Source organism: Geotrypetes seraphini, chromosome 2 (assembly GCF_902459505.1).
Source record: "Geotrypetes seraphini chromosome 2, aGeoSer1.1, whole genome shotgun sequence".
Lineage (NCBI taxonomy): Eukaryota > Metazoa > Chordata > Amphibia > Gymnophiona > Dermophiidae > Geotrypetes > Geotrypetes seraphini.
The window spans coordinates 273,519,670-273,545,852 of NC_047085.1; the positions used below are offsets into that span (position 1 = coordinate 273,519,670).

Here is a 26,183-nt window from a genome sequence, read left to right on the forward strand (position 1 = left end):
CAATCCTATTTGGGACGTCAATGAGAATAAAAAGTCAAATTTCATCAAATAATAATAAACTTTTATTAATAATGACAGGAGTCGCCATTCAACATATCACCAGAAATTGGAAAAATTACACAAGACTTAATTACACCTTCTGGTGGAATTCGTTGTGCCATATATACAAAATGGAAAGAATAATTGCCATACAAAAAGGGAATTATAAAAATTTTAAAAAGATTTGGGGGCCATTGACAACTTATTGTAATGATTAGATGCCTTTTTACATTGAAAGTATAACTATAATTATGGAAGGGGGTGATATATAGTTATAATATCTATGAATATAGCACATGTATGTTATTTTTTTGATTGCAATATTGGTTTAAAGGGTGGGTGGGGGAGGGAGATAATTTATGTATTTAAGATGACAATAGAAAGAATTTCAAATGATGTGTATGATTCAATTGATGTAATATTGTTTACTTGTTGGAAGATGAAAAATGAATAAAGAATTGGAAAAAACCCCAAAAACTTAGCGAATGTATGTAGAGTGGACCAAGTCGCTGCCCTACAAAAAGAAAATCTCGATAGCCAGGGAGAAAAAATAAATTGTACCTGGAAAACGATGGCTGGAAGAGTCGTCTGATAGTACCCATCCTGGTCTGCTTCTGGCTCAGAATTTTTTTCCCAGTCCTTTCTGTCAGTTTCCAGTGCTTTTCGCAACCAACCTATGATGTTGGACTACAGTGATATAAGACCAGGAAGAACAAGAGAAAGGAGTTAAAATTCAAGGCTATTCAGAAATTAAGCAAGAAATTAATGCACTGTATATCAGGTAATTGATATCTTAAACTGTTCCACACAGAACAGATAATTTAAAGTCATTAAGTTAGGTCAATATGATAACCAAGAGGAAAGTGCAACTTTAGCCAAACTTCCTAAATTCTAAAGCATTCATTTTCAAAAGAGAAGAATGTCTCATATGGCACAGAGTGCTAGATGGATGTTTTTCTTGCCTAAATATCTAAATCATGATTTTCAAAAAGGCAGAATTAAGGCATTTTTCACCGAGTTCATTCAAATAGCAGGAGTGTATGTTGGAGGCATGTTTTGATCAGGTTACAATGTACAAACAGGCTAATGAAGGGGCCACTGTCACACTCATTGCAATTCTTTTGGTTTGTAAATAGAACTGCTCCTTAAATTGAAAGGAATTTTTTAATTTTTAAATAAACTAACAGCTTCAGGAAATCCGTGATCGTTTAATATACAAGGCAACACTGGAAAGACCACAGACTTTTATGCTGGTTTGGAATGACTCTTCAGTAACATTCAAAGCAAATTTAACAGAGGTTAACAGAGACTACATTTACTTACATTGAATTGTATAACTATATTTATTGAGAAACCATGATATTGAGAAAGCTATAAGACATTCAAGTTTTATTATTAAAAGTTTGTAAGTATATGAATATACTGATTTGATAGATTTTGTTTATGATATTGATGATATATCATTGGAGGTTCAATTTGTTAATTATAGTGCTGTAATTTGAAGTCATAGGGCCTGGTTTACAAAGCCACGCTAGCGGCTGCAGCGCAGTAACGGCCCTGAAGCCCATAGAGATTTAAAGGGCTTCAGGGCCGTTGCTGCGCGGCTTTGTAAAACAGGCCTATAGTGATATTACCCACATTTTTAGACAGTCTGATCTAAATGGGGACTGGAGATTTACTTACTTAGATTTAAACTGGCATTTAATTTTTTTAAAACCTGAGCAGTTATTTTAATTAATCCAATATATAGAGTTTATAGAGCACCAAAGAAAAATAAGTTATGACAAAAGTGTGATGAAAATGGTATAGGGTTTACACCACAAGACATATAAAGAGAGACAACCAAAAAAACTCTGTGGAGTGACAATGTTCCCAAATGGACTTTATTTGAAAGTGTCAAAGTTCCAAAGGTACACTAAAATCATCCACATAAAATAATTCCATCCACATAAAAGTAAATCATCCACATAAGAGCCTTAAAGGACCTTTTTCCATTGCAAATGCAAGCAGTGTCTCACTTCTGGTTCACCACACAATTGTTTCCCACGTACTCACCTTTATAGGACCCCCAGGGACCCCTGAAGAAGACTTTTAGTCGAAACACGGACCGTGTTGGGTCCTGTATCCCTAGCGGACTAGGTCCTTTAAGGCTCTTATGTGGATGATTTACTTTTATGTGGATGGAATTATTTTATGTGGATGATTTTAGTGTACCTTTGGAACTTTGATACTTTCAAATAAAGTCCATTTGGGAACATCGTCACGCCACAGAGTTTTTTTGGTTTTCTCTGGATTTTCTTCTTTGTGGATATTTTGGGGTCAATTCCTTTTGTTTATATAAAGAGAGACAACATAGCCATTCAAATATTTGAAAGGTATTAATATATAGTACAAACAATTCTTTGCCAGAGATGGAAAGGCAGAAGAACTACAGGACATGAATTTACTTAGAAATAGAAAAATGAAGACAGATAAAGGCCATGTGGCCTGCCTATTTATGCTATCTACTATCCCTTCCTCTTCCTTAGAGATCCAATGTACTTCTCCCAAGCTTTCTTAAATTCAGATACATCTTTTGTCTCCACTACCTCTTCTGGGAGGTCATTCCACAAATTCACTATCTTTTCCATGAAAATGTTTTTTCTGAGGTTACTTCTTAGCCTATCCGCTTTCACTTTCATCCTATAACCCTCATTCCAGAGCTTCCTTTCAATTGAGACTTGTGCATTTATGCCATGTAAGTATTTAAATGTTTATCATATCATCCCACCCTGCCTTTCCTCCAAAATATACATATTGAGATCTTTAAGCTTGTCCTCAAGCACTTTATGAGAAAGACCATGAACCATTTTAGTAGCTTTCCTCTGTTCAGACTCCACCCTGTTTATATCTTTTTGAAGGCATGGTCTCCAGAATTGTAGACAATCTCCCTCTTTTACAAAACTGCGATAGCAGTTTCTAGCGCGGGGAGCTGCGCTGAATGGAACTCAATGAGCTTCAGGAGCAGCAAGGGCCATTTAGTGCGGTTATTGTAGTTTCATAAAAGGAGGCCAATATTCTAAATGAGGTTTCACCAGAGTCTTATACAGGGGTATCATTACCTCCTTTTTTCCTACTAGCCATTCCTTCCCCTATGCACCCAAGCATCCTTCTAGCTTTCGCTGTCTCATTTTCTACCTGTTTGGCCACCTTAAGATCATCACTTACGATCACACTCAAGTTCTGCTCCTCTTTAATGCACAAAAGTTCTTCACCCCATAAACTGAACCGTTCCTTTCTAATTTTGAAGCCCAACTGCATTACCCTGCATTTCTTAGCATTAAATTTTAGCTGTCAGATTACAGACCATTCTTCAAGCTTCACCAGGTTGCAAGGGGACAGAAAAAGGAATAATGTCAGGAACTACTTTTTCACAGAAAGAGTGGTAAATACCTGGAATGCTCCTCCACAGGAGGTGGTGGAAATGAAAACAGTAATGGAGTTTAGATTTGCATGGGATAAATACAAACAAAATTTGTATAGAAAGAATGAAACCAAAGAAACTTAACTTAATAAACTTGGAAGCAAAGCCAGAGCCAGGTAGATTTCTATATTCTGTGCCCTGATGGTGGCTGGACAAGTTTGGATGGGCTGGAGTGGACTTCAATGACCCTGCTTTCCTCTTGGATAACATATTGACCTAACATAACAATGGCTTTGAATTATCTGTTCTGTGCAGAACAGTTTGAGATATCAATTACCTTCAATCACAGCTTCAATAATGGAAGAACAAGGTCAGCGCTTTGAAAACAGCAAGAACAAATCAAGTATGTAAATGTTGTATTAAATCATACCTTTTGCTAGGTGTTTTATCTTGCTGGGCAGACTAGATGGACCATATAAGTCTTTTTCTGCTATCATCTACTATGTTACACACTTTTGTTGGATGCTCTCTGTTAATTTGTTACATAAACAGGAGAGTTGAAAAACCTACCACTTTCTCAGGTAGGAGATGCTCCTACCCAAGGACACCTCATTCATTGGGTCATCTCTTGATTTTCAGCAGCATTTACAAAGAAAGTGCCACTAAATATCCAGTCTGCCTGCCTCGGCACTTTCCAAAGAGTATCAGATCACTCTAGGAGCAGATTCCAAAGTTATTCACTGGTATTTGGTACAAGTATCTGGATAACTATCCTGGTAAAGTAGGTCAGCCCAACAATTGCCCTAACTTAGCCAGATATCTCTACGAGGACCAGCACTGATTTTCAGCAGTACCAGATAGATTCTAGCAGCCACCAAAAAACAGATATTCAGCTTTGGTATCTATATACCGCTAGCCCTAAATAGCAAAGTATAGAAAAATTTTGGTGGCTAGTGATTTAAAAAATGCTGACCACCACAGGTTGAATTTAATTCCCAAAGATTTTCCTCTATGGCACAAACTGAGAAACCCCCCCTTTTAAATCATACTAACTACCTGAAAGCCAAATTCACTAAAAATAGAGCTGCCAACTGAGCAAACAGAACAATATCTTAAAATATCATTAAGGACAAGAAGTTATTTCTTTTAAGGATTCTGATAACTAATGGTGGTTTTTTTTAAAATGGAGCTTTGTACTTTTATGTTTATGCTGTGACACAGCCTGCAATCTTACTCACAGTGAGTGTGGACATATATTTGCTCAGAAGCTGGTTGATCACATCATTTGAAAGAAGAGGCTGCAGGGAATTCACATCCACTTCTGGGACTAGTTCTGGGTTTCCCATCATCTCTGCACTGAACAGAAATACAAAACTCAAGTGAAAGGAAAAATTATGTTCTTACCTGTTAATTTTCTTTCCTTTAGACGCAGCAGATGAATCCAGAGACCAATGGGATAGCAGGCAGAGATAGAGACACTGATTGACAGGTAGTCTTATTGACTAGCATGCCTCTTGCATCTCCAGTATTGCTCCTTGTTATGCCCAGGGGGTAAATGGACTCAGTATAATACGTGACCTCAGCATATTACTGACATGTTCAGCATATTACTTACTGACATGTTCAGAATATTAATGATATGTATCCTAAAGTCTGCTTACCTGAACTCCTGACCTCCAAAGAACAGTAAAACCAGATGATCATCAGTAAAGACAGATGGGAGACTACATCACAAGGAAGAGGCCAGTAACATCAAAAGGATCTTGACCTCTTTTGACCTGGGTGTTGTCAAAACAGATATCAAAAGACCAGGACCAGCTGTCTTATTAAGAGGCCAGTAACAACAAAAGGACTGAGCAACCAAATCTGCTATCTTGACCTCTTTTGACCTGGGTGTTGTCAAAACAGATAACAAAAGAGGCCCGTAACATCAAAAGAACTGAGATCTGCTATCTTGACCTCTTTGACCTGAATATTGTCCAAACAACTTCAAAGGGACCGACCTGGGGTGTGCCTGAATCAAAGGACGCTGTTACTGCAGGACCAGCTGTTTAACTCAGCAGCTTATAAGGACGGAATTCTGCTCCTAGAATCTAGAATCCTAGCCGGCTACAGGAACAGAAGCCACGAGGCTAAAGGGTCAGTCTCCCGTGTCCACTCACCTATCAATTGTATGGATTCTCCAATTGGGAAGGGAGTGTTTGCTTGGGATACGGTGAAGGTATTTAATTCTTATCATATATATATATATGTATAATAAAGTGTTATTGTTTATGCTTTATATTGTCTGGGTGCTTTCCTGAGTGTTACTGATCATCCCACCTGTCAGAAATTAGTGGCAGAACAAATTGGTACCAGAAGTGGGGTAATCATGTGGTCAGGAAAGCTAACTAGAAAACAAGGGGTGGAGGAGCAGGCTCCCAATCCCTCCATTCCAAATGGGAATGAAATTATGGGAAAATTAATGGCCACTGAGTGGTCTGTAGAAGCAGGATTGTGTGAATCCTGTACTTTTGGAAGTGGGGATCCACATGAATTATGTGCCTCCTTACAAAAGGTGAAAATCTCAAAAGGAGAAGAGCAAGAAGTAATTTCTAGACAAGGAAGGATGATTTTGTCAGACTGGAGGAATTTGCATGAAGCTAAACAGGAATTACAATTGAAATTAGAAGAGCTGGAAAAGAAAAGGAATAAACAACAGCATGCCATTACAATGCTACAATGTCAGAATGAGTTGTTAATGGATAAGGTAGAAAACTATCAAAATGTAATAGAACAGTCAGCTATGCAATATGCACGATATAAATACAAGAAACGCAGGTGGAAAGTGAGTTACAGAAAAGTTAAAATCTTAATTTATCATCTGCCGAATGATTGGAATCCAAACAAACGGGATGGGAATATTTGGGATTCAAATTCTAATAACAGTGAGGAGGATATATGTATTAAAGGAGAACAGGCAGAAAGTTTAGAAGCAGAGCCTGTGAGGAGACAAAGATTACAGGGAAATCTGCAAACAGGAGAAAATCTATCTAGAGATAATGTTAGGGAGGATATTACTCCAAATGAAATCATGGATATGATGGCACGCTTTACACAGCAGCCTGGGGAACCACTAATACAGTGGGTAGTTCGGGTGCAGGAGCTGGGCGCAGCAGGGATAATGTTAGATGCCACAGATGCCCCTAAATTTGTTCAAATTAGTGAAGAAGTAGCAGTGCAACATGCGTTGCGGGAGGATCCTTATCCTGCAAAAAATGCCCAATGGTCTTTATTAGAGATAATTAGTAGGGGTGTCACGAGGCGATATCCACTTGAATCTGATTGGCCCTCAAATGATAAGATTTGGTATACATTAAAAGATGCTCAAATGAGAATTAAGGAGGAGTCTATGAAGGCAGCCTTAGTAATAGGTCACACTGACACATATATGTCATTACCTTTTACTGAGTCCATGAGAAATAAAATTATTAAGCATGCTGCACCGGCATACAAACAGGTAATGATAACTTTGTTGATCAATCAAATAGACAGGACTATTTTGGAAGCCTTAGAAGCGGTCCGACAGTTAGGAGATCGGGGGGACTGGGGACCTCAAAATACTTTTGATAAAAAGAGAACAGGACAATCCAATTCAAACAGGGCTAAGCGGGTGTCTCGGAGGAATATGTTTTTGGCATTAATAAAAGATGGTGTAAAGAGGGAAGAAATAGATGGAAAAGATACAAGGACATTATGGGGAATGTACAAAAGTAGAGGACTGGGAAAGAAATCTATGCCTCAAGCACAAGTGAACAAAGGAGAGAGGGTGCCAACGGCTCCCCCTGAGGAAACTGCTTCCATTCTTTATCCTGATTTAAAAGGGTGGAAGTGTTGGGAGGATCAATAATGTGAATGCCGAGCCTCAGTGTGTGCCTGGACCAAATTAGAACATTGTCCGCAGGTAGAGATAAATATTTAGTAGAAACCTGGGGAGCAACAGGTACAAGCTGTAGTGGACGCTGGGGTGTAGGAATATAAATATCAGGATTTGGGGGGAAAATTATACAAGCAGGAAGAAAAAATTTTACAAATTTTAAAATTGGACAATTACCAATTTGGGATTAATCTATGGGATTCCTTGCCAGATATCCAAAAAGGGTTAACATGACAGCTTTCCGATGGAAACATGAACCAATGCATTTTTACTATCCCTATAGTGGAGCAATGTCCAGAACAATTTGCATTCACTTGGCAAGGGAGGCAATATACATATACCAGACTACCACAAAAATACTTACATAGTCCCACTTTCTATCACAAGATTAAAGCAGAAAGTGGGCAAAAGGATGCCGAGAGGTGATAGGGAAAGCTAAACTTCTCTTCTCCCCAAAATAAAAAACAGACTTGGGCCTTTTTGGATTTTGGAGGCAACATATTTCACATCTGGAGTAACATATGGGGTAGGTTGGACAATAAAAAAGTAGAAGTTGGACAATAAAAAAGTAGATCTTTATAATGAATAAAGTTTTGTTAGATAGTATAAGGAAGTTGCACTCCAAGTAATTTTGCAAATGTGTCTTTTACCTCAAACACTAACATTGTGAACCACTGTACCTGCACGTAAACCTCTCTTATATGTTTTATAGATTAAAGCGTCCCTGCTTGAATGTCCTATGATTGTGTGACAGAACTTTGAAATGGAAGAAAATAGAAAAGAAGACCAGTAAAACTATATAGAACAATTAACTTAAATTTCTATCTCTCTTTCTTTTAGAAGCTTATTATCTAGACATGGTCCGGAGAACCAATTTCACTGTACCACATTTAAAATACTTCCAGCAATGTGACCTGATAGTGGGAATCCAATGGATACCACATTTGTTTGTGACTCTTTTGATTTACAGATTAAATTCAACCCTGAATCATTACTGATGGAAGAAAGCATGCCGGAGCTCTGTGTTTGTCTGTTTCTGTTATGTGTTGTCTGTTTTAGCTTATGGGGTACCCCAACATTGCACATTGGCCATTTCCAGAGTTTATTCCACCCCTTCTATTAGTCCAAATGGTACCATATCCCTTTCCAAAAAAGATTCCCCCACATACCAGAAAGTATCTTATGAAAACCATGCTCACAATGATTTTATGCTATGGCTCAAAGGTAATCGAGGCCAGCAGCGTGCCAGATTTTAGGAATAAATGGGACGCCCCTGTGGGATCCCTACGTGGGTCAGGGCAAAGGGTCTATAGAGTGGGCAGACTTGATGGGCCTTGGCCCTTTTCTGCCGTCATCTTTCTATACAGCCCAATGATAATTTAGTTAGGGGTTATATTATAAAAGGATATCTGAAGAGAAATAATTAGAAAGCTTTATACCTGGTAAAATGGTGTTCATTGGTATTTGATATTTGCTAAATAAAATAAAAAATGGTCTCTCTTTATTTAACTTACCAGGTATAAACAGTGCAGTGCACATCTCTGACATAAGTTATTTTGGTATCACATTCTGTACGTGTGTATGGTCTCTCTTAAATGACATAATAATTATGTCCAGAACATAAAAAGGTGTATTTTCTGAATGTCCTACAGAATACCTTTAAGTGCATTAGTGTTGTTTCTCTTATCTCACACAAATACTACCTTACACACAAGTATTGTGTCAAATGTTATCACATTCTGTACGTGTGTATGGTCTCTCTTAAATGACATAATAATTATGTCCAGAACATAAAAAGGTGTATTTTCTGAATGTCCTACAGACTACCTTTAAGTGCATTAGTGTTGTTTCTCTCATCTCACACAAATACTACTTTACACACAAGTATTGTGTCACATGTTATCACCTTCTGTACAGTTTTTCTCCTTTTTCTCTTATACTCTCTTTTACCACTAGGGGGGTTTAATGTAACTAAAGCATTGAAGTTAAACAGTCATGAGGAAATATTTTCCTTGAAAAATCACGTACTGGAAATGTTATTCCATATAGACTTTCATCCTTTTGTGATAAAATTGGTCAGCTCTGCTCTCTCATTCTGATGATTTGGCTAACATGCTGGGTTAAGAGAAAATTTCACCAGACCGAGAAGATGATGACGCAACCAGACATACAGTGCAGTGCCATGAGGCTGTTATGTGGCACCAACTGGGGAATAGAAGTGAGCCTATATCCTGCCACTTCACATTAGGGCTGGTCTCTGGAGGTGGTGCCTGAGACTTACATGAGTGAAGGCATGTGAGTGGCATAGCAAGCCTATTGAAACTGGAGCATAGCCAGACCCTAACCAAAGATGCTAAGAAAAACGGGATACCAGATAACTGCGGTGATCGATGGTGAATATGAAGCTACCCTAAATGTATGCCATGAGTAAGAGCACAAATATAATATTAATAAGATTATTAATTTTCATGATTCCCGATACGTGATACTTTCAAGTGAAAGGCCTAATTAGTTTGAAATATTAGGGAATGCAAGAATACCAGGTTTAGCCCATAAGGAAATAAATTCTGAAGGGAAAATTAATTTTCCCATTTTACCTTTGCTTAAAAGTAGAATAGATACTATTGTTTCTGAAATACTGGCTGGCAAAGAAGCATATTTTGGCTCCAGAGTAGCAGATGTATTTAGAAGGGAAGATGAATGAGTGACAAATACTGTACATAATTATGAACTAACGCTACGATATGATCAGTTAATGTTACATGTCATTAATGATATCACAAAGAATTAACTTTATCGCATTGATTTAAAAACCACATCACATTCTGTACCCTTAGATAGAAAATGGTGTAAATTTTGAAATGAAACAATGTGTCCTTAGTACTGTTGAACTTGAGATTCCTGCTAGTCAAGCTCCCTTTTCAGTATGTTTACAGAATGTTAGTGTGTTGCAGTGAGCAACTGAATTTTGAAATAATAACTTGCATTCTGTGGCAGATCATATTGAAGCTACCACTGCACTCCATGGGTGGGAGGCTATTACTAGAGGCAGTGATATGGCATAAAAGTTGTTTCTTCATTTCTTACTCTATAATTTTGTTTAGATATCCTTATGTTATACAAACGATTGTGTATACAAACGGACACCCTCTCCCTTTATTAGGAGGACTTTTTATGGGAGAAGACTTAAGGATCCAAGGGTGGAATGTTATGCCCAGGGGGTAAATGGACTCAGTATAATACATGACCTCAGCATATTACTGACATGTTCAGCATATTACTTACTGACATGTTCAGAATATTAATGATATGTATCCTAAAGTCTGCTTACCTGAACTCCTGACCACCAAAGAACAGTAAAACCAGATGATCATCAGTAAAGACAGATGGGAGACTACATCACAAGGAAGAGGCCAGTAACATCAAAAGGATCTTGACCTCTTTTGACCTGGGTGTTGTCAAAACAGATATCAAAAGACCAGGACCAGCTGTCTTATTAAGAGGCCAGTAACAACAAAAGGACTGAGCAACCAAATCTGCTATCTTGACCTCTTTTGACCTGGGTGTTGTCAAAACAGATAACAAAAGAGGCCCGTACATCAAAAGAACTGAGATCTGCTATCTTGACCTCTTTGACCTGAATATTGTCCAAACAACTTCAAAGGGACCGACCTGGGGTGTGCCTGAATCAAAGGACGCTGTTATTGCAGGACCAGCTGTTTAACTCAGCAGCTTATAAGGACGGAATTCTGCTCCTAGAATCTAGAATCCTAGCCGGCTACAGGAACAGAAGCCACGAGGCTAAAGGGTCAGTCTCCCGTGTCCACTCACCTATCAATTGTATGGATTCTCCAATTGGGAAGGGAGTGTTTGTTTGGGATACGGTGAAGGTATTTAATTCTTATCATATATATATATGTATAATAAAGTGTTATTGTTTATGCTTTATATTGTCTGGGTGCTTTCCTGAGTGTTACTGATCATCCCACCTGTCAGAAATTAGTGGCAGAACACTCCTTGCAAAAGCATTCTTAACCATCCATATGCTCATTTAAAAAACTTCCTTCCCATAACAAATTTCAAAAGGTAACAATCCAGAATACAAATATCAAGAACAGACTGCGAAAGTTGAAAAAGAAAAAAACCGACAGTCAATATCCAGAAAGGGTGGGGGTATGGATTCATCTGCTATGTCTAAAGGGAAAAAAATTAACAGGTAAGAACATAATTTTTCCTTCTTTAGCAACAGCAGCAGATGAATCCAGAGACCAATGGGATGTAGCAAAGCAATTCTCAATCTGGGTGGGAAGAAAATGCCACCTCCGCAACAACCGAAGCACCAAACGCAGCCTCCGCATGCGCCCCCACATCCAACCGGTAAGGTTGAAATAAAGTATTCTTGGAAGACCAATTAGCCAGTGACAAAACTCCTCCAAGGAAAAATCCTCTAGACCGAGTCCAAGTAGCCGCCATTGCTCCGGCAGAATAATAATAATAATAACTTTATTCTTATATACCGCCAACAATCTTGCGACTTCTAGGCGGTTTACAATAAAGAGAAACTGTACATACAGCGAATTACAGAGTATAGCAGTGTACATCTGATAATAGGAACATTAATGATAATAACAACAGTTCGTATGCTGCAGGGCCTTGATGTGCAATGCATCTTACAAAGAATTAGAAAAATTCCATAAATTGAATGGGATATTCATAGTTTGTGATTGGGGGTTAGCAGTTTACAAATTCGGTTTTGGGAATGATATTACGAACGGGGCTATTGTCCTGGTTCATTACCTAGGTGTTTTGAGAACAGGTACGGTTTTAGGTGTTTTCTAAATTCTCCATAGTCATTTGTGCGAGTAATTAGTTTTTCTAAGTCTTTGCCCCATAAGGCTGCTTGATTCGATAGAAGTTGTTGGTGGTATCTCTTATATTTGCATCCTCTAGCCGGTGGGGAGACGAACTTCAGGTGTGTACTTCTCTCATGTCTGTTGGATGGGAATGAGAAGAGGTCTGTTATGTATTTAGGGGCTAGACCATATAATACCTTGAAGCAGAGACATCCCAGCTTGAACTTCGTGCGTGCCTCCATTGGCAGCCAGTGCAGGAGTTGGTAGGAAGGGGTTATGTGATCGGATTTCTTCAGCCCGAAGATCAGCCTGACAGCTGCGTTTTGTATCAGTTGCAGTCTTTGCATTTGCTTCTGGGAGATTGTCAGATGGGTAATGTTACAATAGTCAAGGTGGCTTAGTATAAGGGATTGTACTAGAATTCTGAATGCTGGAGCGTGGAAGTATGCTCTAATGGACCTAAGTTTCCAGAGAGTGAAAAATCCTTTTTTGATTAGGGTGTCCACATGGTCTTTCATGGTTAGCCCTTGGTCTAGTATTACCCCGAGAATCTTCATCGTTGGTTGAATGGGGTAATTAAGATTGTTAATGAGTAATGATTTTGTCGTATTATGTGCATGTGGCGAGGCTATAAAGAATTTAGTTTTATCTGCATTGAGCTTCAGTTTGAATTCTGTGGTCCATTGTTCCATCAGGTTTAGTGCTTCTGTTGCTATAGGGATGATTTTGGAGGGTGACGCATTAAACGGGATAATGATTGTGAAGTCATCTGCATAACTGAATACTTTTATACCTCGCTTGGTCAGTTGCGTACCTAGTGAAGATATGTAGACGTTGAAGAGTAGTGGGGATAGTGGGGACCCCTGTGGAACGCCTGACGGGTTTCTCCATGTTTTAGAGAGGTTGTGGTTGAAGCGCACTTGATAGGTGCGGGTCGTAAGGAATCCTCGGAACCAGTTAAGCACCTCACCTCCGATGCTGATTGCGTCTAAACATTGTAGCAGTTTTTTGTGATCCACCAAGTCGAAGGCTGAGCTCATGTCGAATTGCATGATTAAGGCCTTATAGCCCTTGCTGAATAAGTTGCGTATGTATTCTAGGGTCGCTGCAATTACCGTCTCAGTGCTGAACAGAGGTCTGAAGCCAGACTGGGTTTCATGTAGCAGCGAGAACTGGTCAAGGAAGTCCATCAATTGGGTGTGTACTAAACCTTCCATTAATTTTGCGAAAAATGGGATGGATGCTACCGGTCTATAGTTAGTTGCTGATGTTAGGGATTGTTTACGATTTTTTGGGATAGGGGTGATTATTATATGACCGTTTTTCGATAGGAATTTTCCATTTTTGAAGTTATTGGACATATGACTCCAAAGTGTTAGTTTAAAGTCTAATGGGGCTGCTTTCATAATGTTGGGGGGACAAGGATCCAGGATACAGCTTGATTTGGTATATTTGTTGTAAAGCTTTGTGAAGTTATTCCATTCTATTTCCTGGAAGGAGTTCCAAAGCATGTTCACTGGTATTTTATTTTCATGTATGTTGGCTATTTGATGTTCATCTGTGTTGTTTGTTGGGCAGTTGTTCCTTAGGTTCACAATTTTTGAGTCGAAGTGTTGTGCTAGTTCGTCTGCTGATGGAAGTTTTATGTCGTGCATGGATTGACTGTGGCGTGTGGTGTCGAATAAATTTTTAACCAGGTTGAACAGTTCATGAGTGTTGACTCCTTTTGAACTCGTGTTGTATGTATGTATTTTGGATAAGTAGAATTTTTTTCTTTTTTATTTTATTAGTTGTTTGTAGTCCTTTATATTTGATCTCCAATTGTTCCTGTCAGATATTTCTCCTGTTTTGTTCCAGATCCTTTCTAGTCGTCGATTTGACTGTTTCATTTTTAATAGTTCAGAATCGAACCAGTTGTTATATTTATTTGAGCGGTTTATTCTGTTTCGTTTGGGAGCTATTTTGTCTAAGATGGATGTGCTTGTTTTCGTCCACTGTTCCCAGAACTCATCCTCTTCGTTTATCTCCTCTCGCGATTCGTAATGGTCAGGAAGGGTTTCCACCAACCGCTTCCCTGCCATCAAGTAAGCACAAAAGATGTCATCTAGGGCCCATTGATCGATGGAGACTATGGACGCTGCCATACGTTTGTCGCGTCCCTTAAAGAGTACAAAGAGGTGAAGAACAGCTCGCCTCCCCAGTAGAGAGCTGCACGGGAATGGGGACGATGGGAATCCTTCGGGACCCGCAGGGATCCCACGGGTTCCCCCTTCAGGTCGTGGGAATCTCGTGGGGATGCCCCCTAGGTTCGCAGGGATCCCGTGGGGACGTCCCCTAGGGTCGCGGGGTTCCTGCGGGGCTGGATGTACTCAGCCGCGAGGCTCGCCTTCTCCCTACCTGCCCTGCCGCAGCACACAGCCGAACGGAAGTCTTCCCGATGTCAGCGCTGACGTCGGGAAGACTTCCGGTCGGCTGTGTGCTGCGGCAGGGCAGGTAGGGAAAAGGCAGTGGCGTACCAAGGGGAGTGCGGGGAGGGCGGTCCACCCCAGGTGCAGCACAGCCGGCCAGGTCCCCTTACCTTTGTGGCGCTTCCCCCGACAGACCGACAACAGGCCCAGTCCGACAAACCTCCCTGCCCTGTAGCCGCGAATCTAAATTACTTTCTTACAGCAGCTTCAATACTCCAGCTGCTGTAAGAAGCTAATTTAGATTCGCGGCTACAGGGCAGGGAGGTTTGTTGGACCGGGCCTGTTCTGTTGTCAATCGGGCGGGGAAGCGCCACAAAGGTAAGGGGCAGGGAGGGAGAAAGGGAGGAAAGGTGGAGTGGAGAGGAAAAGACGCTTAAGGTAAAACTGAGGGGGGGAAGGACGCTGAAAGCACTGGGGAAGACAAAGGGGTGGAGAAGGACGCTGAAAGGACATGGGGAAGATGGGGGGGGAGAAGGATGCTGAAAGGACATGGGGAAGATAGAGGGGGGAGAAGGAAGCTGAAAGCACATGGGGAAGACAAAGGAATGGAGAAGGATGCTGAAAGGACATGGGGAAGAAGGGGGGGAGAAGGACGCTGAAAGGACATGGGGAAGACAGAGGGGGGAGAAGGACACTGAAAGCACATGGGGAAGACAGAGGGGGGAGAAGGACGCTGACAGGACATGGGGAAGATGGGGGGGAGAAGGACGCTGAAAGGAAATGGGGAAGAGAGAGTGGGGAGAAGACGCTGGCAGGGAAGAAGACAGAGATGCCAGACTATGGGGGGAGTGGAGGGAAGAAGATGGGTGCCAGAACAATTTGGAAGGGGGGAGAAAGGGAGGCACAGTAACAGAGCAAATGGAAGACGCAGAGAGAAGAGAGATAGTGGATGGAAGGAATTGAATGAGAACATGATGAAAGCAGAAACCAGGCAACAAAGGTAGGAAAAAAATTCTATTTCTTTTTTTTTTTTTTGCTTTAGGATAAAGTAGTATATTAGTTGTGTTGATAAAAATTTATAAACATTAGAGGCTCTGGTAGAAACCCATTTACAAATAAGCAAAAAGACTTTATTAATTTGGAAATATTAATTGGGAAGAATACATACTTTGTAAACGGGTTTTTACCAGAGCCTTTAAGTCAGTAGCATAATTAAATGAAATAACTATTTCTGTAGTTTATAGGGACGGGTGGGGACGGAGGGGATTCCTTGCGGGGACGGGTGGGGATGGAGGGGATTCTTTGCGGGGACGGGTGGGATTCCTCATGGGGATGGGTGGGGACGGGTGGGACTTTGGCGGGGACGGGTGGGATTTCTGACCCGCGCAATTCTCTACTCCCCAGTCCTCCTCCCAGGAAGAAAGGAAAAGTGAGAATGGCAGAAAAGAAAGGATGACACCACCAAGAAAGAAAGAGAGGTACAGTCCGAACTGACACCCCAGAATTTGTAAGGCATTGTCCACCATGACATACTAATCCTCCAACTTTCCGAAATTGGCATAAATTCCACAGTCTTAGATTGGTTCTCAAAATTATTACGTTCCCGCTCCTACTTCGTTAACATGAATGGTACCTCATCCTCCCCTTGGAAACCGCTCTGCGGAATCCCCCAGGGTTCACCTCTATCCCCGATTCTTTTCAATGTTTATATGTCCTCCCTGAAACTCCTCCAACTATCCACCTCGGAGACACTTTACACCTACGCCGACGACATCCTTGTCCTTCTCGAAACTGACTCTAACCTCACCAACCTCTCTGATAACATCTCAACTTGCATAACAAATCTCCAATCCTGGGCTCTCACCGTTCAAATGAAACTAAATGAGACTAAAACAAAACTACTTTGGCTTGGCCCGAAATTGGATCAGCTACCCTCCCTCATCCCACTTTCCTCTGGCACCAATCTGCAGCTTGAGCACTCTAGCAAAATTCTGGGAATCATCATTGACTCCACATTGTCCTTTAACGACCACATCAACTCCCTAGTAAAAAAATGCTTTTTCAATCTTCATATGCTAAGGAAAGTCAGATCCTGCTTCCACCAACAACATTTCGCTGTCCTTGTCCAATCCATCATTCTTTCCAGACTTGATTACTGCAACTCCATCTACCTAAGCCTAACAAAGAAAAGTCTTATCAGACTTCAGCGGATTTAGAACACCGCAGCTAAACTAATCTTCGCAAAAGGCAAATTTGACCACGTCTCCCCGCTTCTGTCTAAGCTTCACTGGCTCCCAGTCTTCCTCAGGGTTCGCTACAAATGCGCCTGTCTTACCTTCAAATCTCTTCACGGTATCCTCCCTCCCCTCTTTCCTCTATCTTGGCTCTCGAGTACTCACTCCACCAGATCCACTCAGAAATTCAAACTATCCTTCCTTTCCCTAAATAGCATTTCCCATACAGGAAAACTTGGAACATCCCTCCTCTTCAGGATCACTGAGCTGTGGAACAGCTTTACTGCCCATCTTCGGAGTTCGACCTCCCTCCAACACTTCAGAAAACATCTGAAAACCTGGCTTTTCTCCAAAATGTAACTACCCCCTCCCTCCCCCTCTCTCCTTCCTGTTTACCAAGCCCTCCTTCCTTCCATTGGAGTTCCTTTCTTTGTTTTTAATTCCTGTAAACCGTGTCGAGCTCCACTTCCGTGGAGATGACGCGGTATATAAACTTAAGGTTTAGTTTAGTTTAGTTTAGTTTAGAAAGAAGAATCCCCACCTTACCCGGCCTGCTACGCAGAAAATCGCCAAGCTGAAGCCATGGCCACAAGAAACACAGTGTTCAAGGTCAAGGCCTTTTAGAGTCTCAAAAGACAAGGCTGAAACGAAGCCATCTGTAAACTGCTAAGACTGTACTCTGGACAGGGCTTCTTAAGAGTTGTACGAAAATACTGTACTTCTTTTAAGGAACTGAACTACATGAAACTGTAAAGTAAGCAAAGAGCGAGGTACCATCCCCTGTAACACTCTAAGACTGCCACACGAAGCTGAAGGGAAGAGATCGCCAAGCCCTTGGCAATAGGCATGAGCCCAAAAAAGAAAGAATAGAAAACATAGAACTCTGGAAGGGTGCCAATGCTGATAAGCACCCAAGAAAGGAAAAGCCTCCAAACGGAAGCAGAAGCCACAGGTAAAGACGTCTGTAGCGCTCGGAGAAGAGAAGAAATAACCTGCTTCGCATAACACATACACGTCAGCCATGACTTTTCAAAAGCTAGGTCAGAATATCAAAGGAGGACGAAAATCCATGAGGATCGGACCCCAGGTGAGTAAAACCAGAGATACCAGGAATCTCAACAGTTCGGCCATCGAAAGACTCATCAGATTCGCATAGCAAGGAAGGCGCAGCCAATCCGGAGAATCACTAATGACTGCGCCCAGAAAGCGAGCTCAACAGGGCAAATCCATCCAATCATCATCCAGGGGAAAACACATAAAAAGAGAAACCAGAGGTGAGAAAGAAGCAACACCGCTACCCCCTCTGACTGCCATCTCCTACGTCTGCCGAAGAAGCTAGGAAGCTCGGAATTTCGAGATGAAGCCATGAGGTCTAGTTCCAGGAGATCTCACCTTAATACAAAGAGCTGGACGCCTAAGCAAATAGGACCCAATTTCCAGGATATAGAAGAATTAACTACTACTACCACTTAATATTTCTAAAGCGCTGAAAGGCGTAAACAGCGCAGTACATTGCAACATATAACAGATGTCCATGCCTAGAGTATGCGGTGAGCAAGTCTATCTAAATCCATTACCTGTCCTGTAAAATGAAGCGCTGACAGAAGAGGAAGACTACATTCCACCCATTGAAGTAAAACCATTACTTTACTCGCTAAATGAGTACATCACATACTTTTTGGACTGTAGGGGAATACTACCGTCAGAACACTGTCCCTAAAGACCAATATCGTCTTTCCGGAAGAATGGTCTGAAACTCCTGAAATGGTAGTCTAACCGTGCTTCAGTCCAGAAGAAGGAACGAGTACTGACTCCTTGCCCTGAGGAATTGAAGGCACTGAACCCCCCAACCTGACAGCCTGGGAAGTATGGCGACTTGGAGCCAGTCCAGCAAAGACCGAGGCATGCCTTTGAAAACAGTAATCCCGCTGAGCCACCCAATAATATTGAGCAATGCTTGAGGAGCCTACTAGAAACTACAATTGAAGCTTTGGGATACAGGGAATCACTGGAACAAAAGCGACCGCTGCAGCGCTCTCATGTGAAAGCGAGCCGAAGTTCCCAGTGGATTCACTCCCACAGATCCTAGAACCTGTACAGAATCCCATACTCTTGTTCTTGGGGACAGAAGAAGGCAAACCTGAGACTGAAATCTGGCGCACCAGACTCTGGGAAGAAACACATTCCTCCCCTTTGTGAACAATATCCCCTGATATTCCAATAATTAGTACAGGAGAAAAGAGCTCTTTGGAAATTTGAAGATTCACCTCCAAAGAATTGAAGAAAAGAAATTCAAATAAAAGAAATCACCCATTTGTGTCTGACGAAGTGACCTAGCTGTAAGATATCCGAAACAAGCAGGCGTCTAAGAAAGAAAGTACCTGAATCTCCCAGTGGTGCCAAAACACCACGACTGCCCACATTGTCTAAAATGGTCATGGAGCTGGGGCTTGTTCAAATGGCATCAGCCGAACTGATAGGGCTGCCAAGGAAGTCACAGCGAATACCCCGGTGACGGTCATATGGGGATATGCAAGTAGACCTCTGTGAGTCCAAGCGCTGTAAAGAACTCTCACTGTTGCCCCGCTGGAATAATCGATCTCATAATTTACTTTCAGAAACGTCTACCCTTGAGAAACTAATTGACCCATATGAGATTCAGCCCCTGAGCGACCAATCCCCCCTTTTAAGGACACTACGAAGAAAATGGAATAACATCCCGTGCCCCTTTGTTCAGGAGGAACAGGAACAACCGTCTCGTGTTCCAGGAAGCCTTGAAGGGGACATTGCACCCATATCACCTTAGGCTGCTCAATATACAGCGAGCCCAATACATAGCGAGTCTTAGAAAGAATCAGGAAAGGGAGAAGAGGATTCAAAGTTGATCAGACATTCTCTCTTCCCCCCCTCTCTGCAAGAAAACCTAATGTGTCAACAGACCCCACGCGAATGACACCCGGGAGGTCGGGGAACGGGCTGGATGAGAGGTTTAAGACTTAAAAGAACTCCTAGACAATTCCAACAACTACCAGGAAAAATATCTATAGCGGTAACAGAGACATGCAGCACTGCACCGAGGCACACAGAAGGAAACAACCCTTCATGGGTTTGGTTTTATTTTTTAAATCAGACAGATACCCCGGGACATAGTAAGAAAATTCTTATTTTGCTCTGGGTATCTACCTGCCATTGAACTCTCTCAGCGGCTATTTGCCTCCTGCTGCCCCAGCCGAGATATCACCCAAAACTAGGCAGTGGGGCATATAACTGAGGGCTTATGTTCTCCCTCCAAAGTATCCTTAGGCAAACCCGGATGGGCCCCATGTATGAATAAAGCGCTGTGCATCAACATAGGCCTGGGAGAAAACACACACACACACAAAAAACACCTTACCAAGTCCGACTGCAGCAGCGCTGCTGAAGCCTGTCTCATCCTTGCTGACACTGCGAACCCCGACAACCCAGCTGCTGCGGTACCATGAAAACAAGGCCCAGGAAAAAAGGACAACGAATGCAGAAGCACTGCTGCCTGCAGAAGAAAACCCGCACATTCCTCCTGTGCGTAGGTAGGTACAATTCCATCAGCATACTGTAATTGCGTCCACAGAGCCTTAAGTTCAATCTTCGTTAACTACCTCTCACACACGTGAGAGAAGGAGAGCCGGGCTGCGCTTCAAGTGGGCGGGAAAAAGTAGCAACGACTGGGTATTGCCCCCCTGCAGGGTGCGTTCAGCCGGCCGAACCCAGGCCCAATGGAGTCCCATAAGAGGCTGGGACATAGAAAAAAGTATGGCCGCAGCCAAACGAGGGCCGGTGGCAGGGCCTGAGCCCGAGCCCAAGCCCCGCCGGACAAGAACAGTCAAAAAAATTAGAAGTTTTTTTTTTTTTTAACAGAGACGCACTGCACAGCGAGTATCAAAAGAAATAAAGGGAAAAAGAAAGCCGCGGTGCGAGAAGGCGAACTCAAAGATTGCAGAGCTGAGAAACAGGTGTTTCTTGGCTCCGCGAAAAACTGAGGTACCTCGCAGGATATGCACGAGCTACACTCAGCAGGAAGGCACTCGCGCATGCGTAGTGCAGCACTCACGAACTCTTTGAAAGTTCTACAAGCAAGTCTGCTTGCGAGGCTATCCGCTTCGGGGCTCCGTGGATGACGTCACCCACATGTTGAGAATATGCTGCCTGCTTGTCCTGGGATAAAGTTCTTTAGTAAAACCAGGGAGTATTTCAATAAAATATTTTAAATAAGTAGTAAAGATTAAATTACAATTCAAAACTCTGGAGGCCATCATCGAATTCTGATAAAGACGACGGCCAAACTTGTTCAAGGTCCTGCCCTCTCTGCCAGGAGGTATGGTAGCATAGACCCTGGAAGGATGACTCCATTTTATGGAAGATTCCACAAGAAGGGACTGATGAGATAGTTGCAAGTTCTCAAAACCCTTGCAATGCACAGTTCTATATCTTGATTCTAACCTGCCTGGAACAGCAGGAATGGAATAAGGAGTCTCCAGGTTTAGTTTGAAAGTCTGGGAAGCCTGTTAAGAGGGAGTTTGAGAGACTCCGCAGGGGGCCAAGGCAAATCCATTTCCTCAAATACTCCTTAGAGTACTTAGAACCAGAGTCCAATTTAAGATCCAGGTCCTCAGCCATTTGACGGAGGAACGAGGATCTGCAAGAGGATGGCCTCGAGAGGGACTCGATGACTTTGAGGTGCCTCGAGTAGAAAACGAAGGCGAGGCCTCTCTGAAGTATTGATATCCCAGCGAATAAGCAGACTTGGACGAGTCACTGGGAGAAGCAGAACCCTCAGGTTCTGCTATCAGTGTCCTCAATCGAGGGGTTGAAGGCCTCAAAGAGCTGGAACGCCTGGATGAGAAAGGCTTTTCCCTTGAAGAGGACCTGCGCCTTGATGAGTGCCTTGACCGGCGATAAGAGTGCTACCTGGAAGCAGGTCATGTTTGAGGTCGAGGAGACTTTGCCCTATGCTTCGAAACGGACAATGCCGTATGTGAGGATAAAGGGCTGAAAGCTGTAGATCGAAGACAAGACCCCCATAGATTCAGTTGTTTGGATCAAGGTATCTCAAATCACTCCCAAAGACTTTGCTTCTTGTATGGAGTGTGAAGATTCCAGACCAGACACTCGCAAAGACTCGATTCCTTGCATAGAGTGTGAAGATTCCAGACCATACACTCGCAAAGACTGGACTCCTTGCATAGAGTGCGTAGATTCAGCTCAAGGCACAGGTAAGGACTCAACCACTTGTGAGACTGCTGAGTGCCCAGGTTGGACTGCAGGAAGCAGAGTCAAGGCAGGACTATTTGCTCAGTAACTGAACAAACTCCTGTTCCAAAATGATCTGAATGGTAGCCTGCAATTGTGGATCTGAGTCTGAAACTGGACCACTTGCTGAGGCTAAAGGCTTTGAGGATGAAGAGGTAGGATGCTTCGGCTTGAAGGAATGCTTCTTGGGCAGTTTGAGAACCACCGCTGGAAGCGTCTGCTGAGGTATCTGACCTGAGGGAAGCTCAGGAGAAGACTTGGAAGATTTACTCAAGGTCGAGGATGTTCCAAACAAGGAAGGTCTGATGAGTCGAGGTCGAGGTTATGGAAGCAGGAGGATACCCTGTGGTAGGCTTGACCGAGTCAGAGGTCGAGGCCGGAGTGGGTGTTTCCATATTGAAAATCTTCTCCACTTGTACTCAACGATGTTTAAGGGCTTCGAGGTTGAAGGGTAGCACAGCGAACGCATGACTCCGGGCAATGGTCAGGCCCCAAACACTGAAGGCACCAGCGGTGTGGGTCAGTGAGGGAGAACGCAAACTGGCACTGGCTACACTTCTTAAAGCCCGTGGCCGGCCGGGACATAGAAGGAAAAATAGCCGCCGCAAAATCGAAGCCTGCGGGCTGAAGGCAGGCGGCAAGGCCACCGTCACTCAACGAAAAAACAACAAAGAATTCTACTTTTTTTTTTTCAAAAACGAAATAAAAGAAACACAGCGACACGGTAATAAAGCAATCAAACATGAGCCGCGGTGAGAGAAGGCATGAAGCGAACTAAGTTCAGCGCAGAGCGTCAAAGATGGACTTCTCGGCTCCGTGGAAAACTGAGAACTGAGAAGCGCCCTATGCTGGGCGTGAAGGCACTCTTAAAGCAAGTCTGTTTGCGAGGCTGTCCACATCCGGGCTCCATGGATGACATCACCCACATGTGAAAATATGTTGCCTGCTTGTCCTGGAATAAAAGATCATCCTAGAAGATATGTTTGAAACCAGTTAAACACAACATCATGTATCCCAAGATTATACAAGCTACCCAACAATTTATTAAGATCAACAGAGTCAAAAGCTCCAGATATATCTAAAGACACCAGACAGAATGCCCAGTTCTCCAGACTCACAAAGCCTTCCTACAATTTCTCACAAGTCACTCATTCTCTCATTTCTTTTCACCATTTCTGTTTTCTCCTTGTTACTGCTATTTGTTCATTTTATCATCCTGGAGCTACAACCAATTTTTCTCCTCCTACACCTATTCCAGGAGTCTTTCTTTTACAAGCAGCATCATGTAACTGATTAATCTGGAACCCCTTAATATGAGGAAGAAAAATTGTGCATGAAAATGAGCAACAGGAAAAGAGACAGACTTGGCTCTGAAGGCTGATAATGGAAAGCGGTAGCACCATGATTTGTTGGCAGCTGTGACAGCTGCCTTTCCAGTCAACCTGACTCAGTAAGCTGAAAATACCATAGTCCATCTTTGTTCTTCCCAAGAAAATACTTGCTAGTGTTACTTCTAGAACTATCCCTTCTGTTCTATAATTATCCTTCAAAAAAATAAAAAAAAAGATTTAATTCTTGTGTACCCCAGAAGCACTCCTCCAGATGAGGCCTTTGAGTGCCCTTGAGACAGGTCACAGACACAGAAAGGAAAACTTCTTCCAATGCTGTGGTAGAGATCTTGCTGGCTGTATTCTGAAGTGTCACATCCAGTCCTTGAACCAGCAAGAGATGTCAAAACCAATCTCTGCAGAACAGGCTCAAAGACTGAATCTATTTTTGAATAAAAAGAAGATGCTTACTATGGGAATGAAACTTAACTACTTTTGCTATAAAAACTAAATTTCTATAAATAAAAAGTTCTCTGTTATTTTTGTTAGTGTCCCAGTGAACAGTTCTTACCTCTGGTAAGTATTTAATACCCAGGTCAGGAGAGTGACAATCTCATTGGCTTCCAGCTCCTCAGCAGCCAGCTCCTGGATGCGCAAAGCCAGGGATTGATGATACAAGTCTAGAAACTTCTTGAAGATCTCATAGTGAGGAGGGAAGCACTGTACTGCCAGGTTTTTCACCACAGTTAGGTCATCAAGGACATATTTACGAATAATTTCCAGGTGACGTACCAACCACATTTTTTCAGACTCCCTGGTATCTGCCTGGGTGCTCTCAATTCGAACAGACACTGTTTTGTCCAGTATGTCAAACATTTTCTCCTTCCACTGCTTGGGTCTGCCAGGAGGAATGAAGCCAGTCTGCTTTTTCCTATCTAGCATGCGGCGGTCAATTTTTTCTTCTCGTTCAATGATCCTCACCACAGAAACAAGCAGGGTTGGATCTCGGCGGACAGTCACTAGAGATCTCTGCACCACCATCCACAACTGTTTGGCCAGCTCCTCCGAGAGTTTCTGCACCTCTGCAAAGTAGATTTGTATCAGTTTCATGTCTCGGGTGTTTTTGCTGTCCATACGGTATTGTTCATACATAAGGTCATCCCGGGAGCACTCCATGTCCATGAGCTTCTGATGAGCATCCAGAAGTTTCCCTTGCTCAATCAAATTCTGAGTGTCTCTGACTATTTCTGGCACTAAAGAATATAAAGAAAATAAAGTCAGATCCACAAGTTGGAAGCACTTTCTTCTTAAAAATACAAATAAAAAACAAATCCAATGACATTTCAACCCAGAGATTTATTTATGCAATATAGAGCACTATGAATGTTTTGCTTATATCATACTGTAGATGTTCACAGAGAAACCTATCTTTTATTATACAATCTCTATTTTCATAATGAGATACAATGGAAGGCTACATGTGACTATACAAAGTGCTGTTAAAAACTGCAGATATTTGATTTCTTGGATAAATTTTAAAAGGCATTTCCGCATCAGACTATTTATATGGGAGCATAGAAGACCAAAGGCATTTAGAAGGAAGGGGGGTGGGCTTGCCTTATTGAATAACCTCTCAAGCTTCCTTCTTTCATCCCTCTAACCCCCCGAGCCCCCAAATCAACCTGCTCTACTCTTTTTTCCTCCCAAAAAGGACCAGAAATCTTTATGTAAAACATCCTCTTTAACTCTTTTGTAATCCGCCTTGAACCGCAAGGTAATGGCGGAATAGAAATCCCTAATGTAATGTAATGTAATTAGGTTCTTACCTGGATAATCTTCTTTCAACATACTCTCTATGTCCCCTCACTAAAAATTATTGGTACCTGTCGTGCCTCCATCTTCTCTGTCACAGCACCCATGACCTGAAACTCCCTTCCATCTTATATCAGAGCAGCACAAAATATAGACAAATTCAAGTGAAGTTTGAAATGCTTTCTTTTTAAAGATGCCTACGAGTAATTTATCATTTCTGCTATTTTGACACCTTTTTACCATTACCCCCTCCACCTCCCTCCTTTACAATATTGTAATTCTCCCTCCTCTCCTCTTGTTTTGCAAGCCTACCTTATGACTAGTTTGTTAGGTCTACATTTTGTCTCGTTTGTTATTTGGTATTAGTACCCCCCCCCCTTTTATGTTTTATTTTACTGTACAACACTTTGAATTTTATGATCAACGTTTAATCAAATTTTAATAAAACTATGTTACTCCTCTCAGGAGTCCATACGTATTGGGATCAATCCATTCCCATAAACTGGATTTGCAGAAGTGTGAATACTTACAAGTTTTGGGCACAGATGCTGTGTGTGTGTTACATACCCACAATATCTGTCTCATTAAAAAAATAAAGCAGCCCCCCCCCCCCCCCCGTGATGAACCGGCACCGGCCCTCCCCAAAGTACTCCCGACGAACTGGCACCCCCCTCCAAACCCACCAATATCTTTTTCACAAGTTAGGAGCAGGAGGGATGCAGTTCCATCTGCTCCAAGGCCAGCCAGTCCAAAATGGCAGGCCTTCCCTTCCCCATGTGATGCATGGGGAAGGGCCTAAGGCCCTGATTAGCTCAGACGTCTAAGGCCCTTCCCAACTTGTGAAAAAGGTACTGGGTGTGTTTGGGGGGTGGGGGGGTTCGGAGGAGCATCCGGTGGCAGGAGG

General features: G+C 42.3%; 1 protein-coding gene across 2 annotated transcripts in view; it reads right to left on the reverse strand.

Annotated features, from left to right (window-relative positions):
- Positions 1–26,183, reverse strand: part of EXOC3 (exocyst complex component 3) — a 127,379-nt gene that overhangs the window by 93,019 nt on the left and 8,177 nt on the right. For both annotated transcript variants that reach the window (XM_033929704.1, XM_033929702.1), the window contains exons 3-5: positions 24,039–24,720; positions 4,681–4,798; positions 601–726 (exon numbers count right to left, since the gene is read on the reverse strand). In XM_033929704.1, the coding sequence (XP_033785595.1) occupies positions 601–726; positions 4,681–4,798; positions 24,039–24,720 (926 nt within the window). The remainder of the gene's footprint in view (positions 1–600; positions 727–4,680; positions 4,799–24,038; positions 24,721–26,183) is intronic.